The 18,661-nt window shown below is 42.1% G+C and overlaps 1 protein-coding gene across 1 annotated transcript in view; it reads right to left on the bottom strand.

Annotated features, from left to right (window-relative positions):
* Window positions 1-2,134: 2,134 nt before the first annotated feature.
* Window positions 2,135-18,661, bottom strand: part of CYB5RL (cytochrome b5 reductase like) — a 35,002-nt gene continuing 18,475 nt past the window's right edge. The window contains exons 5-7 of the mRNA XM_074221365.1: window positions 9,764-9,868; window positions 6,111-6,314; window positions 2,135-4,413 (exon numbers count right to left, since the gene is read on the bottom strand). Of these exons, the coding sequence (XP_074077466.1) occupies window positions 4,210-4,413; window positions 6,111-6,314; window positions 9,764-9,868 (513 nt within the window). The 3' untranslated portion in view covers window positions 2,135-4,209. The remainder of the gene's footprint in view (window positions 4,414-6,110; window positions 6,315-9,763; window positions 9,869-18,661) is intronic.

Genomic DNA, 18,661 nt, shown 5'->3' with positions numbered 1-18,661 from the left:
TACAGTGATCTATCTAAGAATACACATTCTTACATACATATACATACACACACCCTAGGTTAAGAAACTTGTCTAATATTAGAACTTATTTTGAAGTTTCATCTTGGACACAAGCAAACTGGCAAAGATGGCAAAACATGGGAATGTTCAATATTAGAGAGATTGTAGAAAGACAACTCACTGTAGAGTTATAGTTATAGAAAGGCACACTCACACATTATTGGTGGAGCTGTGAATTGGTCCAACCATTTACACAAATATTTTGGAATTATATAAAGAAAGTGACTAAATGGGGGGGGTGGGGGGAGAGAAGCAAGAATGGGGGGAAAATTGTAAAACTCAAAATAAATAGAATCTTTCTAATAAAAAAAAGAATGTTTACTTGAGGGCAGGTATTATTTTTGCTTTTCATCATTCTCAATGTTTGGCACAGTACCTGGAATATTAGAAATTCTTTTTTCTTTTTTTGCAAGGCAAATGGGGTTAAGTGACTTGCCCAAGGCCACACAGCTAGGTAATTATTAAGTGTCTGAGACCGGATTTGAACCCAGGTACTCCTGACTCCAAGGCTGGTGCTTTATCCACTATGCTACCTAGACACCCCTACACTACCTAGCCGGCCCCCCCAAATTCTTAATAAATTCCTATTGACTGACAAAAAGCAAAAAAAGGAAGTGACTAAAAATACATATCCTTTGATCCAGAGACTCCATTGCTAGGAATATAGCCCAAAGAGAGCAATGATAAGGAGGTCTCATACACAATCTATTTATAATGGCACTTTCTGTAATGTAACAAAATAAAATGAAAAACCTTGGAGCAAAGTAAATGACATTATGGCATCAGGGAGGTGATATCATGAAAAGCAAATGAATTGTATTTAAATGAGGGGGAGCTATGCTAAGTCACCAGCCTCACTTTCTTCTCTGGAGTCATCTCAGTCCAGTGGTCAGATATGGATTAAGACAACTGGAGATGGTCTTGGATGTAAGGCAGTTGAGGTTAAGTGACTTGCCCAAGGTCACACAGATGGTAAGCATCAAGTATTTGAAGCCAAATTTGAATTCAGGTCCTCCTGACTCCAGGGCTGGTGCGCCATATCCACTGCACCACCTAACTGCCCATGGATCATATCTAAATGCACAGAGCACCAGGCCTGGAGTCAGGAAGATCTGAATCAAATCTAGCCTCCCATACTTACTAGTTGTATGACCATGTCCAAATCACTTACCCTCCATATGCCTCAGTTTCCTCACATGTAGAATTTCAGATTGTTGTTTTGAGGATCAAATGAGATGATTGTTAAGGAATTTCGTTCAGTTCATGATACAAATGAGGGGAGGTGGGAAAGACCAGACCATGGAACAGCCAGCAGTCAAGTGTGGCTAGCCCCAGTGTATGCGACAAGGAGTGAGAATCTACTAAGGCTGGGAAAAGTAGGTTGGAGTCAGCTTCCAGAGGTGCACTACTGAGTGTCCTTCACCCCATGGGCAATGTGGATGCTGTGGAAGTGCTTGGGAAGGGGGCAGGCTTGTACATTAAGAAGCCGGCTGTCACCATGGATTGGAGTAGGGAGCCCTGGCTGGGAATTCCTCCAGGTCAGGATATTAGACCCATACCCCATAGAGACTGTGAAAAAAATAAAAGGTCCTAAATCTACAAAAAAAATTAAGGAAGCTCTTTGTGGTAGCAAAAATTTCCCCTGGAAACTAAGGGAAATGAGTGAACATATCTTGGTCTATGAATGGGATGAGCATTATTGTGATGTAAGAAAGGATGAAGGGGATGATTTCAGAGAACCCTGGGAAGACTTATATAATCTGATGCAAAATGGAGCAGGCAGAAGCAGAAGCATGTAGAATAATAACATTATAAAGACCTTAAGAATGCTAATTTAACCACCAATGACCAACCACAATTCCTGAATACCAGTAATGAAACAAGCTACCTACCTCCTGAAAGAAAGGAGAGGGATTCAGAGTACAGAAAAAAATGTGTTCATGTGTTTTTCACACATGAACAATGAGGGAATTTCTTTTAATTAACTGTATATTTGTCATAAGGGTATTTTTAAGAAAGATTTTATTTATGAGTTTTAGAATTTTTCCCCCATTCTTGCTTCCCTCCCCCCACCCCCACAGAAGGCATTCTCCATGTTATACATTGATCTGTTGAATGTGATGACAGAGAAATCATATCCTTAAGGAAAAAGCATGAAGTATGAGATTATAACTCCAATTTTTTAAAAAATGATTGTTGAAATTTTTTACATGTAAATTGGAAAACATTTAATAAAATCAATAAAAATTAAAAAATAATCCAGGTGAGAATTCAGGAGGACTTGGAGCAGTGTGAGTGGAGAAAGTGTAAAGACAAGGTGGAGGGCAAGACAACAGGACTGGGTCCCTAGGCTGCATGAATGAATAACTGGGGTGAATGTCCACAAATAATCCTGCAGGAGAGACAAGCATCACCAAAAAGATATCAACAAGAGTCTTACAGATGGAACCATTTTCTATCTTTTCTGAAAATGTGTTTCTCACATACAAATATGTGAATATGAATATGAAACCCATATCATAAAAGTGATTTAACTCTCCTGCTTGTATTTTCCTAGCATAAGAAGTTCTGGATTCAGAGGAAATGAATTCAAATCCTGCCTTTGACATTTATTAACTGTGTGACTTGGGTAAGTCATTAAACTTCCCTAATCTGAGTTTCCTTATCTGTAAAATGAGAGGGTTAAACTTGATCTCTTTCTCTAAATATTGGATTCTGTGAATATTGGAGTGATCTGAACAGGATAGAAGACAGTGAGACTATGGTTATGCCCTGTCCTCACCCTGGCCCTGGACAGCCCTATTCTTGCCTCTTCCTGTACCGACCAGTGTTCTGATAACCATCTCCCCCCAGCCTCCCTGACTCACACCAGAGTATGTCTAGATGTCCCTATCTGCGTCCACACAATCATTCTATCCACAAGAATTTATTGAGCACCAGCTAAGGGTCAGGTACCAAGTAAACTAGGGACACAAAGAAACAGCCCCTGCTCTTAAAGAGCTTCCATCTTATCAAGGGAGACAACATTTCTCTGCATGTATCACACTATGCTCCAAGACAGCCCACTTAGGACAGATCCCCTATGGGGCAGGTGTCCTGCCTCTATTTTTTTGACAAGGAGGCAAGAAGCACCTGATAGAAGGTGGCAGAGCCAAGCTGGCAGGTAATGAAGTAAAGAGGGAGAAGCACAGGTTATAATGGACACAGAAGACCTAGGTTCAAATACTAGCTGTGTTGTGAGGGCTTGAAGCAAAGACTTTCCAAGATCCCATCTATTTCCAGAGGCTAAGCTCGGCTACCACTCACTCACTAGAGAAATTTCCCGAAGCTCAAGATTCCTTTTCTAAAAGAATGAGAGAACGGAGCCCACCTTGCCCCCACTCCATCCCACGGAGTTCTGAATACATGCCAACCCATGGTAAAATCATGAAATGAGCAGGGTTTGTTTTCCCCTTCCTCCTCCCTAACTCATGCCCCTCATCCTTGTGCCCCCACCTATGACTTAAAAGAAGGGATCATTTGACTTGAGGCCAGGACACATTGTTTTAGCCATCAGAGCTGGCTGACACTGGAATGGGTTCCCTGGAAAGATAGTGAGCTCTCCATCACTAGAAGTATCACACAGCAGGATGATGACCACTTGTCAGGGGTGGTTCCTGTTCAGGTAGCAGCAGCCCAGAGGTTCTGTGACTCCGAGCTTGACCCGAAAGGCAATGGGCAGGGACCATGCCATATGTAAAGATGACTGAAGGACCCCTAGAAGCATAGCCTAGAGATGAGAAACTTCAGCAGGCAGAGGAAAACCCGTCTTTAAGGACTTGAAGCTGGATCAATGGATAGATGGACAGAGACAGACTTCAGTTTACTGTCAGGAAAAATCTTCTAAAACCTGGAAACTGACCTGCCATAAATTAGTCTACTTCATCAGGTAGTGAGTTCCCCATCAATATGGGTGTACAAGTTGAAGTTGGGTCACCCCTTTTTTTCTTTGGCTCTAGGGTCCTTTCTTCTATCATAGGCTTTGTTTTCTCTAAACTTCTCTTGACCCAAAGTCCCAACTCTCCTTCCTTCATCTATAAAATATGGGGGATCTGAGAGATCAGCTATGACATCCTCTCTCTTCTCTCCTCCTTCCATGGCCAGCCAGGACTAAAACAGAAAGTAGGACTCCTCAGTCAGCCCGGCCTCCTGGAGACACAAGGCCATGTCTTGAATGAATCCTGGTGGGCCACAGACCAAGGCAAAGGGCTTCCTCCGGCAGGAGCTGACCAGCTCCTGGACCAAGGCCAGACTGAGACGGCCCAAGTGGGTCTTTTCTTGATAACTCCAAGGTAGTTGGTCCAGGGAAGCTTCCTGTGAAAACCCAAAGTGACTTGGTGAAATGAAGGAGTGGTTGGTGTGGCCCTCCCTCCTCTGCTTATCAATTTAGCATTTGAAGGGCCAAGTTCAAGCCCCTCATTTTGCAAATGGGGAAACTGAGGTGAGGGAGAAGATTTCAATTTGGAAGACTAGCTCTCGTCCAAACCCCTCCTTAGAGGACTGGGCTACAGAGACTGCTTCTCACAGCTGCTGGTCTCCATTGCTTCCCACAAACTTCTCATTCTGGCAGGTTCTCTCCTCCCTACTGGTACCCTAGGGCCCATCCAGTTTTTTTTAAAACCTATTCCCCCTCGTGGTCTCCTAAGTTCTAACCAAAGGGTCTCCCCATGCCTTGTCCTTCCCCCCAAACAGCTCCACAGTCACAGTGGCCAGAAATGAACCATTCGAAGAACTTTCCCTTAACAAGCCTCTGGATAGGTTCTTAGGTTCTCAGACAATAGACAACTTGTCCCCTACCCGAAGACCCTTCCCCTCTACCACCCCCCCAACCTGAAATGGCGGAAATTACTGGTTCTAGGGTAGATTTCAATCTCATTAGCTCTGTGACCCTAAGCAAGTCACTTAACTTCCCTTTCTGTGGCCATTTCATCTCTGTAAATCTAGGGTTTATACTCTTCCCCCTCTGGACATCAATTTCCCCATCTGTAATATGGAATAGTTGACCTATTGGACCTAGAAGGCCCTTCTGGTTCCAGACTGCACAGCTGGATGGCCTTTGTGATCACAAAACTGCTGGTGGGGGTGGGGGGCTGGGGTTGGGTAGGAGCCAATCAGACAAGGGCCTGTTATATGCAGGGCTCTATCAGCTAGAACATTGGGACTAGGCAGAGCAGGTGGCAGAGTGGATCAAGTGCTGTCCCAGGGGTCAGGAAGGCTTGAATTCAAATCCTGTCTAAGTCACTTACTAGCTATGTGACCCTAGGACCCTTTGTTTACCTCAGTTTCCTCATCTATAAAATGAGAATAAGAGCAGCACCTACCTTTCAGGGTTATTGTAAAGATCAAATAAGATTTGATATATTAGACTTGGTTTTCCCCTTCATTTATCTCCTGGGATCTTTTTCCTTATCTGTAAAATGATCTTTATGTCCCTCAAGGTTTGCAAAACACTTTACCTATATTATCTCATGACAACCCTGGGAGGAGTTTTTATTATGCCCATTTTACAAATGAGGAAACTGAGGATCAGAAAAAGTAAGGGACTTGTCCAGGGTCACATGGCTGAGCCAGGATTTGAACCTGTATTATATAGTAATCCATCCATTATACCCCTCTAGCTCAGCTATAAAATGAAGAAACTGGACTGAATCAATCGCAAGGTCCTATCCAGGTCTAAATCTGCAGTCCTAGGGGCATCTGAGGAAGAAGTTCCAGCCAGACTCTGGAGGTCATTTAGTTCAACCTTAAAGAAAGGAGACTGGTGAGAGAAAGGAAATGACTTACCCAAGGTCCCCCAGGCTAGAAGGGGCAGAGTCTGGATTTTGAACCCAGGTCATGGGACCTAAAGGGACCTAAAATCAGGTCCCTTTCAGACAAAGCCCAGGGCTTTTCAGGCAGATCCTGATGATAAATAGGTGAGGAATTCTTCCTGGAGATGATCTCCCATTGGCTCATTCTCCACTATGGGGCTCCTGCCCTTCCCCCTCTCCCTCCTCCTCTCCCCTGCTCACCTGACTGAGGACAAAGAAAGTACGAACATTCCAGTAGCGAGCCTGGTCCTGGAGAAAGGACTTCAAGTAGATGCCCTCGAAAGTCTTGAAGCAGCTGACCAAGGTGATAAACGTTTCATCCTCTTCATTGTCTGTGATCTCCTTCAGGATGGGCAGCATGGGTGCCAGGCCAGTGCCCGCAGCCAGCATGAGGAGCTCCCCATACTTTGGGGGAGAGGAGAGAAAGAGATGGAAAGGAGGAAATACAGAAAGAAGAGACAGAGAGAGAGAGAGAGGAGAGAAAGAGAGAGAGAGACAAAAAGAGAGGAGAGAGAGAGAAAGGAGAGAAAAAGAGACAAAGGAGAGAGGAGAGAGGAGAGAGCAAACAGAGAGAGAGAGAGAGAGAGAGAGAGAGAGAGAGAGAGAGAGAGAGAGAGAGAGAGAGAAACATGACAGAATGGAATGGAGACAAAGAAGTGAGAGACAGAGAGGGAAAGGGGAGAAAGATACAGAGATGAGAGAGAAAAAAAGAGAGAAAGAAAGGAGAGGAGACCAACAGAATGACAGAGGAGAGAGACAGAGATATTGAGACAGAAGAGAAATAGAGAGAGAGAGAGGGAAGGGGTAGGTGGAGAGACAGAGAGCAAACTAAAAACTTTAACAGACAAAGCAAGCCACACCATTCCCACTGCCCCCAATTCCTGCCTCAGTCTCCTTCCTTTTCCCTTGGCAAGGGAGAAAGATCTCTGCTCAAAACTGCCTCTGATATAATTATCGTCCTCATCAGTAAAAAAATGAGGTAGCTATTATGTGCCAGACACTGAGGCACTTGGCAATGAGGACACAGAGGCAAAACTGAAATAGATCTTATCCTCAAGGAGCTACTATTCTAACAACATATCCACACAAAAGGATGTACAAAATTATGTTCCAAGGACCTGGGGGGAGAGCCGGGGAAGGTTTCTTGGAGGAGGAGATCCCTGAGCTGATCTTTGAAGGTAGGATTCGAAAGAACAGAAGTGAAGAGGGAGAATGTTCCAGGCATGGGGGGCAGCCTGCAAGAGCAGAGATGAGAAAAGGAATACCCCATAGAAGAAGAGCAAAGGGTTAGCTTGGCTGTGACAGAATGTGCCATAAACCTGGACAGAAAGGGCCAGGTCAGGTTGGGAAGAGTTTCCAAAGCCAAACAAAGGAATCCGAGTTTGACGCTGGGAGAATTCAGAGAATTTACATCAGTGTTTTAGGGAGATCCTTTTAAGGAAAAGGACCTATTTATACAAAAATATGTATAGCAGTTCTAATGGTGGCAAAGTATTGTAAATTAAGGAACTCCCATCAATTGGGGAATGGCTGAACAAGTTGGGGGTATGCAAGTAGGATGCTTTCAGAAAACCCTGGAAAGACTCATATAAACTGATGCAAAGAAAAGGGAGCAGAACCAGGAGAACATTGGATACAGTAACAGCAACATTATGTGATGCTCAACTGTGAATGACTTACTCTCAGCAGTTCAATGATCTAAAACAAAGAATTCATGACAAAAAAAATGCTTCCTCCAGAGAAAGAAATGACCGAGTCTGAATACAAATTAAAGTTCATTATATTTTACCTTGTGTGTTTTTTTGTCTTTTACAACATGACAATATGGAGATATTTTTTGCATGATCACACATGGATAACCTATATTAAATTGCTTATCTCATTTCTCAGGAAGGGGAGGGGAGAGAATTTGGAACTCAAAAAGTTTTTTAAATGAATATTAAAATTGTCTTCATATGTAATTGGGAAAAAACAATATTTTTTTAAAAAAGAAAATCCTTTTGGCTGTGTTTATAGGAAGGCATGGGTAAATGGAAAGTGATAGTATTTGCAAGGTAAGACTCCCAGAACAAAGTCTGCGACTTAAAACATTATGTTTCATCACAAAATCTGAGAGCGAAAAGGGACCTCAGAGACCATCTGGTCTATACTCCCATTGGTTCTTGTACTTTGTTATTGAAGACCACCAAAATAATATCACTTTATTTGAGACAAATGACAATTTGCGACAGTGGCTGATCAGACTAATATGAACTCAGATGCTCTACCACAGGTCAGGCACAAATGGGCCAAGTGAACACCTGGGATGTTTACTCTAAACTTAGGAATCTCACATTTCCTTTGAACTGCTTCAATTCTGCCTCACTCATAGAGCCCTCTCTGATGAGGGCATGCTATACTGGGCAATCCTGTGTCTGTGTTTCCCATGTGGCACAATCAATTCTAAAGTTCTTAAGAGAGACCTTCAGGGTGTCTCGTTATTGCTTCTTCTGACCCCCTTGTGAGCGCTTGCCCTGGGTGAATTCTCCATAAGCTAGTCTTTTTTGGAAAGCCTACATCTGGTATTCTAACAACATGGCCAGCCTTTCATAATAGCACTCTCTGTGGAGAGGTTGCAATGCTCAATGGTTTAATTTGAGAAAGGACTCTCTGTCCCCACCCATAAGAAGACAGTCTCAATCAATGATCAGCCAGACTCTGCTCAAAGACCTCCAGGGATGGAGAGCTCACTCCCCTTCCAAAACAACCTTTAAGCCAGCTTTAGTTGTTAATGGAAATTTGTACTTTCTTTCCTTGTACTTTCCTCTTGTTATTCTCAGGTCAAGAATAATGAGGCAACTCCTTCCCCAATCTCTGCTTGTCTTTGTGGAGAGTGTACTCCCCTTCTCTACCTACCTCCCTTCTGAAAAAAAAGAGAAAGGAATTCTAGCAGGTGGGAGCTGGAACAGTGAGCACTAAGACTCCCTTTGTTGTATATACACAATTATTTGCTTGTTGCCTTTCCTGTTATAATGTGAGTTCCTTGAGAGAAGGGGTTGTTTTTACTTGACTTTATGTGCCCTGCACAGTGTCTAGTATACAGTAGGCACTTAATAAATGTTTGCTGATTGATTGAAGACCTTCAAATCTTGGGAGACCTCTTGTCTTGCTTTATATCTATGCTGTCCCTTGCCTTACTGCCAGAATCACTCCCAAACCTCCTGTGGCTCCCCACTGAAGCCATTGCGACTCTGGCATTACAGGCCCTCCATCACATGGTTTCAACTTACGCTTCTCCTAGACTGCCTGCTCAAGGGGAAAAGGGATAGAACTCCTGCTCTTGGAAAGGTTCGCCCAAGAGGTTAGTGCGGAGATCTGGCTTTGCGATCAGAGAAACCTGGGTTTGAATCCTAGACCTGCTACTTCTACCTATGTGACCTTGGGCAAGTCTCTTAACATTTCTGGACCACAGTTTTCCTAATTGTAAAATGAGGTTATTGGACTAAATAATCCCCATGGTCTTTTTCAGCTCCAAATATATGGCTTATGATCTCTGGGCTCCCTGAAAAGAAAATGACAGACTATTTAATTTGTGTCCACTCCATCACCTGCAGGTCTCTCAGTCACCAAGAATATAAGGGTCCTTGAGATTCAGGAACAGAAAGAATAGGATTAAAAGAATATTGCTTTTTCCTATGAAAATAAACCTCGATTAAAATTACAATATAAATAAACACTAATTGCTCATTATGAACATAGTGAAACACCTTCACTCCCTAGGAGAATCTTAAAAGCCACTTGTATGGTGGTTTCTTTTCATTTGATTCAGGAAGGAATCCCAAAGGCCATTACACTAGTCCCCATCTGGTACTCACCTGGTTTGGTCTGTAGGGAAAGCCCCCAAAAGGTCCTCGCCAAGATGCCATATCACCAACTTTCCAGGATTTGACATGCTGGGACATGAGCCCTGCCTCATAGCACTGGAAAGGAAAATCAAAGATATTAAAGGGGACACAAAAAGTTTAAGGAGAATGGAACCTGAAGAGGTAGACTCAAGATGGAGATGAAGGTAGCTGGCAAGGCAAGGCAAGTGACCAAGAAAAGGCCTGTGGAATGAGGAGAGGGTAAAGCAGAGTGGTAGGGTGGATGGGGAGGAGAGAAAACTGATGAAAGGCAGAAAACTGGGGAAGAGGAGGTGGGCTAAAGTTGTGCTAGTGTTGTTGAGACTAAGGGGGAAACTGAATTCCCAAGTTATTCAGAACTGACAAGTGTCTGTAAAAGTTGAAGTACCCACAAGCAGGGAGAAAATTCCTACCAATAGAGAGCAGTAATGGCTTGTGTGGAATGTATGATACTTGTGTTTCTGGTCAGCCCAAGTAACTGATGTCTATGCCCCAAGGGTAGGGTGGCCTTCCTCCCAGAGGACAAGGTGAAGGAATATCTCTTCAGCCTCCAAATTACCAGAGGAGAATGAAGGCAGAAGAGAATAGAAGGGAGGTTTCTGTGGGAAAGAAAGGGACCTGAGCGGAGGAGAAAAGGAGGGGAGATGTGAGACTAGTCAGGATGATGGAGCATGAAGAGGGTTACACAGGGGAGAGAAGGGGAAGATGACACCTACACAACCAAAAGTGTAAAAACAGATATGTGGCTCTTCCTGAAAAGGAGGGAGCTGGATGCTCCAGAAAGAAGTCAGATGTGCTCCCAATAATGATTCACCAGAACCACAGACACTCTCAGGCAAGGGAATTTATCCACAAAGACACAGAGGCAGTGGGCTGGATAATATCATTCATTTCCACAGTACTAGAAGAGTCAAAATATTTTACAAGATAATAACACTAGAGAGGTCTGTGATCTTCTTGGGGCACGTCTCCAAGGATAACAGAGAACTTCCCGAGACCTGACAAAACTCATGACAGCTAGCAACGTCTGGCAATTCAGCAGAAGTGATTCCCCCTTCAGAAGGAGCCTAAGATATATCATCAACAATTATGAAGTCTTGGGCAAGAAACTGAAGTCTATAAAGGGGTGGGCTATTTTCCTCACTGATGTTCAATAAAGCCAAGGGATGCAGAAGAGAAAAATTAATTTAGAGAAGTGAGCAACAAGTGTCTAGATATGGCAAAAGTGGGGGAGTCTAATCAAAAGGACTTTAAATTGGGAAGGATGAAGAAGGGAGGAAGCTATGTAGCTTTACCCCTTAGTGAGATACTATGGAGCTTAACCTTTGGGTATCCTGGACCCCTTTGGCACATCCCTGGTGGTGGCTATGGACCTTTTATTAGAATAATGACTTTTTAAAAATTTATAATTGAAGAAAATGCTAATATTCAATTAGATTAGCAAAAATAAAGATATAATTCTTTTCCATCCAAGTCTATCCACAATTGTTATGGAAGCTCATGTCCTCAAGGTGAAGATAATGCATAGACATTGAGTCATCAGTTACTTGGGCTGTTTTAGATAGTAACTACAAAAAAGAAAAAGGAAAATTAAAATTCAAGATACTCAGAAATTCACACAGCCTCCAAGAAAGGGGTCAGTGTTCATATTCATAGCCTCATATGTTCACATACAAATGCTCAAAGTTTAGGCAGCAAATAAAGAGAAGTGAAGGTCCTGACACAAGAAAACAAATATGATTTCAAGAGTGCCACTAAGACTCAATAGGGTAGGGGTGGCTAGGTGGTGCAGTGGCTAGAGCACGGGAACAAACAAAAGACTCAATGGGGTAAAACCCCTGACTGAATTGTGGCTCTGTCTACCTTATTGAAATGAAATAGTAAAGGTAGAAGAAAAGAAGTATTTTATATTAAAATGGTTTACTCTGGGGGCAGCTAGGTGGCGCAGTGGATAGAATACCAGCCCTGGAGTCAGGAGGACCCAAGTTCAAATCCGAGCTCAGACACTTAATAATTGCCTAGCCATGTGACCTTGGGCAAGTCACTTAGCCCCATTACCTTAAATTAAAAAAAAATATGGTCTACTCATGTGAGGAAATCTAGGAAGCACAGGGGAAAAACAAAAAGTATTTGGATAAAAGTCACTGGAAGCAGAAACTAGAGCAATGTTATCTTTGGAACAGACAACAGACCACCTGGACAGAAATGAGATAGAGATGAAGAGGCAGAAAGGAATGCTACAACAGAGATGGGGGACCTCAACGCTCCAGATATCTGTTGGAGCTCTCTGTCTGGCAAAAATAGGGTAAGAAATAATTTATTGACTTGATTTACTGATCATTTCATCCTGTAATAGGGGGAGGAATCAAAACAGGTAATTTCTATTATTGATTTTCACTGATGGGGAGGAGCTGGGATGGAAATAATGGGAATCTTGTAGTGGAAGTGATCACTCCCTCCTAGAATCTGTGATAGAAAATGAGGAGAGATCTGGACAGAGTCTGACATGCACTCCCTAAATTATGGGAAAGTAGACTTCAAAGGGTTGGCAGGAAGGTTAGGAATGGTCTCATGAATTGAAATGCTTCAGGGAAGTCAGCCTCAGGGAACAAGAGATGCTTAGAATGAAATTATGAAGATACACAGTGAAACAATTCTAGATAGATATGGATACTTAGGGAACTCACCAATCAACTTAATTTTTGAAAAGAAATATATATGGAAACAAGACTGGGAAACAAAATGTAAACCTGTGACACTATCCTATAAAAATACTATCGGGAGCACTGAAGCTGACAAAGCAAGTTATAGACAAAATGTTTTTTTTTTTTTTTTAATATTGGAAAGGATCAAAAAAAGAAATAGAAATTTTGCTTGGAATGGCCAGGACAATGAACATATAGTAGAGAGAAAAAGTGGTTAAATTTTGATTTTTGTTTGTTTGTTTTGGGCCAAGGGGAATGACTTTTGCCCTGAAGATGTCAGAACAAAAAATAATTAACAAAGAGCTGATGTTCAAGATAAAAAGAGAGCATCTAGCTGACCTTGATAAAGTCAAGTCTCTGACCCAGATGCTGAAAAAACAGGCAGGTGAGAATGCTGTCACTCTCTGTGTTAGATAAAAGATCATGAAAAATAGAAAAGGTACCACAAGATTGGAGAATGGCCAGTATTGTCCAGATTGAAAAAACGCAAGAGAATAGAATCTGCAGGCATCAATCCTGGGACATGCTAGAATGCATTACTGAAGAGATGATTTTTATTGTTCAGTCATGTCTGACTCTCTGTGACCCCATTTGAGGTTTACTTGGCAGAGACGTTGGAGTGGTTTGTCATTTCCTTCTCCAGCTTATTTTACCGATAAGTAAACTGAGGCAAACAGAGTAAAGTGATCTGCCCAGGTTCACACAGCTAATAAGTGTCAGAGGCCAGATTTGAACTTCAGAAGAAGCAGCATAGACTCCATTCCTGGTACGCTATCACTGTGCCACCCAGCTGTCCCAAAGAGATGATGAGACAATGTCTAGAAAGGGAAACAATGATTATAAAAAGTCAAGGCCAGCTCCATCAAGAATAGTTCATGGTAGACTCCCCTCATTCATTTTTTGGACAGGATTACTAAACTAGCAGATGTGAGGATGCTATGGATAGAGTTCACTTGGGTTTTAGCAATGTTTTTGATGAGGTGTCTCATTCCATTTTTGTAAGGAAGATGGAGAGTCATGGACTAGACGATACCACAATTAAGTAGATTCAGAGTTGCTGGGATGGCTGGACCAACTTTGTGGTTAATGGAGTGGAAGGACTTTCTCCACCGCCATTCTCACTTGGGGAAAATATGAATAACTTTTAGCATAGAACAGTACGTAAGGAAAATCCTGGGTCTAAACTGAATGAAACTTTATCAACTTTCTGTATCATCAGTCCGGAGAACTGGTAATCTTTTTGTTTTGTTCTTATCCAAGGCCTGCTTATTTATTTATTTTTTTTGGCAAGGCAATGGGGTTAAGTGACTTGCCCAAGGGCTGAGGCCAGATTTGAAGTCAGGTCCTCTTGACTCCAGGGCCAGTGCGCTATCCACTGCAGCACCTAGCTGTCCCACCCCCCCACCCCCACTGTTTATTTTTTAAATGGAGAAGAGGATGGGAAGAAATCCTCCCTTAAAAATGATTAAGGTAAAAAAAAAAACCTAAAAAAAAGAAAAAAATGATTAAGGTAGGGGTGGCTAGGTGGTGCAGTGGATAGAGCACTGGTGCTGGAGTCAGGAGTATCTGCATTCAAATCCAGTCTCAGACACTTAATAATCACCTAGCTGTGTGGCCTTGGGCAAGCCACTTAACCTCTGGTTGCCTTGCAAAAAACCTAAAAAAAATGATTAAGGTAGGGGTGGCTAGGCGGTGCAGTGGATAGAGCACTAGTGCTGGAGTCAGGAGGACCTGAGTTCAAATCTGACCTCAGACACTTAATAAGTACCTAGCTGTGTGGCCTTGGGCAAGCCACTGAACCCCAATGCCTTGCAAAAACTCCTTAAAAATGATTAAGGCAATGAGCAGTCTAAAAGCTAGAACTTTTCTTGACTAATTCAATTAATAGAAGCATCTCTTGAATTCATCTTTGACCAGGTTGAGAAAGGAATCCTTGGAAGTTGGTGAGGGATCAAAGGATTTTAGGGAACTGAATCTGCAGAGTATGCCAAGGTTGGGTTACTATTAAGAATTCATTCATTAATTTTGTTTTTCTTCTTGAAATGCCTCAGATAAATATTAGCTGTGGAACCCAGAGCAAGTCACATACTTCCCTGTTCCTCAGTTTCTTCACTTGTAAAAATGAGGGAGTTGGACTTGGTAGCTTCAAAAGTTTCTTCCAGCACTAAATATAAGATCTTATAAACCCTAAAAAAATTTAAATAAAAAAGTCTTTTAGTAATCTGTTCTGGACTCTTAAAGATATTCTATTTGTTATTTCAGAGATTTTCCAAAGCAGGATGGCTTTTTGTTCCTTTGAGTTTTTATTTCTCTAAGCAGAGAGAGACTTGGGTTTGAACTGAGGTTTGTTCCTGATAGACTTGTGCCCAAATAGCAGGGTACTGAATTTTTCTTCTACAATGATTCAAAGTCAGCTTGGCAGGAAGTCTCTAGTGGCATACCTCAGGGATCTGTGCCTAATACTAAGTTGTTTAATATTCTTACCCATGACTTGGATAAAAGGAGAGATCTATGATCATCAACATTTATAGGCTGTTAAACTTACATCAGATTTAAAACCTGGTAAAGGACCATTAACACACCAGATGATGAAATGAGGATGCAAACAGATTTTGGCAGATTTGGGTTGAACCTAATAAGACATTAAGTTCAGTAGAGATAAAAGCAAAAACCTTACAGTTTTTGGTGCTAGCTGAACTAGATGGCCAATAAGTCCCTGCCAGTTCTCAATTCTGTGCCTCTGTGATCTCTGATTCTTACAGTTGATCCTTCCATGGCATGAGCTCCAGACCCTTCACCGTCCTGGTTGCCCTCCTCTGGACACTCTGGTTTATTAATGTTCTTCCTAAAATGTAGTCGCCAGAATTGAACACGCTAATCAGTGTGTCTGACCAGGGCAAATTGAATCCTTTGTCACTAATCCAACTATTATCAATCACTGCTGAACAACGAAAACTTGGCTCTCCAGTGAACTCCCAGGAAAACCATTATATTCATTTATCTATGTGATGGTAGCCAGTGAAAAAGGTCTGTGCAAGATCTCTTTGTAAGCGGCTCATCATGGGTTCTTAGGACTCTTATTTGTTTGTTATGTCTACTAGCTGCTTTCCCAGCTTCGGATGTTTGACTCCTTCACTGCTATTATTTCGCTAGTCCTCCTCCTAATGTCATTTCAGAAATGGGGGCGGGGGAGAACAAAAGTCTGCTGTTCTAGACTCCATTCTAAACAATAAGGAGGGAACTGGTGGAAGAAGTGGAAATGACATCACCTTTAGAACTCAGCAAAGAAAAAAACCTGGTGAGGGGCCTTAACACACTGGATGATGGAGTCAGAACTGAAACAGACTTCTGGTAGATTAGAGCATTGGCCTGAACCTAATAAGATTAAGTTATTAAGGATAATTGTAAAAATCTCACACTTTGGCACAAAACGTCAGTTCAAAAGCACAAAATGGGGAAGGAGCTGAAAAGAAATCTGGGGAGGGGGTTGGGTGGGCCACAATCTCCTCAGTATGAGTCGGCACAATCTCAATGTGAGTTTTTTTACTTCTCTTGACTGCTCGCCCCCATAAGGGTTTGTGATAGAAGAGAATTGTATTTTAGAATAGTGAATCTTAAAGAGTGCAGAGACAGAACATGTAGGATACCCTAGGACCTGATTTACTAAAAGGGAAACTGGCTCAAGAAGGATGGGAAGCTTGATAATGAAATAAATTCTGGTAACACAGTCACCATTATGTCCACTGGGGAATAAGAAGAAGAAACGTCTGGAGGGAGAGGCAGTTGAACAGGGACTTAGCTAAGAAACTCAATTGAAAGGGAGTTGCCAAGAGATGGAAGGGAGGATACAAAGGAGAGAGAGTTTAACACCAAGAACTGGGTACAGGCATCTTCCTGCCAGGCCACCATACTCTTCCTCCTCCTCCTCCTCCTCCTCTTCCTCTGGCCTCCTTTGGCACTCCAGTTCCTTCAGCCCTGGAGCAAATGCTCCAAATGGGGGAGACTTCTGTAAATCTAAACCCCTCAAGCCCTTTCTCTCCTCTCTAGCCTACCCAGTCACATGCTCCAGTCTCTTGCTATCCTTCCACAGTGGAAGGACACACCTTATCATCAAGGTGCTTCATAGGGATGAGTTTTCATTCAGTCGCTCTCTCATTCATTCATCTGTTTAAGAAAGAAGCTATGAAAAAATTTAGGGATAGCTTCAACCATCTGTCATAGGTTTTGTACAAAGGAGCAGCAGGGCCCTCTAGGCCTAGGGACAGCATGAGAGAAAATTGAGAATAAAAAACTTAGAAAATTAAAGGGCTTGGGAGAAGTGATATTTTTCTTTTATATATAAGCAATTATCAAATTAAGTTTGAAGTTTTTCCTTTTTATTTCCTTAGGTACCAAACCCTGTAAATCATTGAGTTAATCCCTATCAGAACAAAACTGAAAGATGAGATTGGACTAATCTTTGGAGCACATGCTCCTCAACCTTGGGTGATCCCATCCAAAAAAGGAAATCTTACTTTTATTTATATTTTTAAATAGAATCTAATCAAGGTACATTCCAGCCCTAAAGCACTGAGCCCTTGTTTTGAACCCCTCCTTTGCAGTCTGGGGGAATTCAGCTCATGCAAGAGAAAATCAACTACAGTGGTCTGGGTAGAGATGGATGGATTCCTCTGTCTGAAGAGATGTCTCCTGATCAAGTCACATTCTCAGAAGGAGTTCAAGACTTTTAGCCCATTTACTCATTACTATGCTCACACACTCAATTTTTTTTTTAGGTTTTTCCAAGGCAATGGGGTTAAGTGGCTTGCCCAAAGCCACACAGCTAGGTCATTATTAAGTGTCTGAGGCTGGATTTGAACTCAGGTACTCCTGACTCCAGGGCTGGTGCTCTATCTACTGCTGCACTAGCTGCCTTCCCCCCATTCATTATTTTTGGTTTTTTATTTTTTATTTTTTATTTCTTTTAGGTTTTTTCAAGTCAGACGGGGTTAAGTGGCTTGCCCAAGGCCACACAGCTCTAGGTAATTATTAAGTGTCTGAGACCGGATTTGAACCCAGGGCCTGACTCCAGGACTGGTGCTTTATCCACTGTGCCACCTAGCCGCCCCTTCCCCCATTAATTATTAACCAATCAGGGTTGATTTCTACCTGTCAGGGGTACCCCCTGTTTCCAAAGATATTTACATATTCAATGTTCACCATGGTTTTGACTTTGGTTACCAAGAGAATGGGCCATCAATTTATTATCAGCTAGTCTAATTAATAAATTGATTACTAATCACCAGGGAACTCTGTCTCTTGGGCTTTTCAGTTGCCTCAGAGTTTTCGTTTTGGTTTTAAAAAAAAAGCTATATTGGGGCAAGAAGATCAGTCAAGAATCAGGACCTGAAATCCAGCTCATGGAAAAGAAAACCAAGCAGAATAGTCTGGATGGAGACTGATTCCTCCATTGCTGGAGGTGGCTGAGTCTCATAATCAAGCCATCAGGCCACTTTCTCATCAGGTAGAGGTGAAGACTTCTAACCCACCTTCTCACTATATGTCCACTACTCAGGGTTAATATTCCATTATCAATGGAATTCCCTTCCAAGAATTATTTAAAACTTCCAGACTCTCCATGGTTTTTGTCTTTGGCTGTCAATAGAAGCCACTGATCATCAATTTATTGAATTTTAACTAGACTAATTAATAAATTAATTATTAATTACCCAGAAAAAAAGAAGCAGGACCCTGGCCCAAAATCATTATGTCCACAAGCATTTTTAAAAGGACCTACTATGGGTAGCTAGGTGGCACAGTGGATAGAGTATTGGCCCTGGAGTCAGGAGGACCTGAGTTTAAATCCAATCTCAAACACATAATACTTACTTAGCTGTGTGACCTTGGGTAAATCATTTAACCCCATTCCCTTGAAAAAAATAAAAAAAAGTACCTACTATATCAGGCACTGCAGTGATACCAGAATAAATGTCACAAACCTTGAGTACATTGGTCCTGATCTTTAAGCAGCCTCCATTCATGTGCATATTATAAATCTATATTATAAATATATTAAAAATTACTGGTGGGGGAGGGGGTCACTAGCAACTGGTGGCAGGGGGATCAGAAAAGCATCATGTCGAAGGTGGGGTTTAAGATGGGCTCTGACTATCTACTCTAAGGGGTA

The sequence above is a fragment of the Macrotis lagotis genome, chromosome 2 (genome assembly GCF_037893015.1).
Source record: "Macrotis lagotis isolate mMagLag1 chromosome 2, bilby.v1.9.chrom.fasta, whole genome shotgun sequence".
Lineage (NCBI taxonomy): Eukaryota > Metazoa > Chordata > Mammalia > Peramelemorphia > Peramelidae > Macrotis > Macrotis lagotis.
This window is presented reverse-complemented; position numbering and strand designations above follow the sequence as displayed.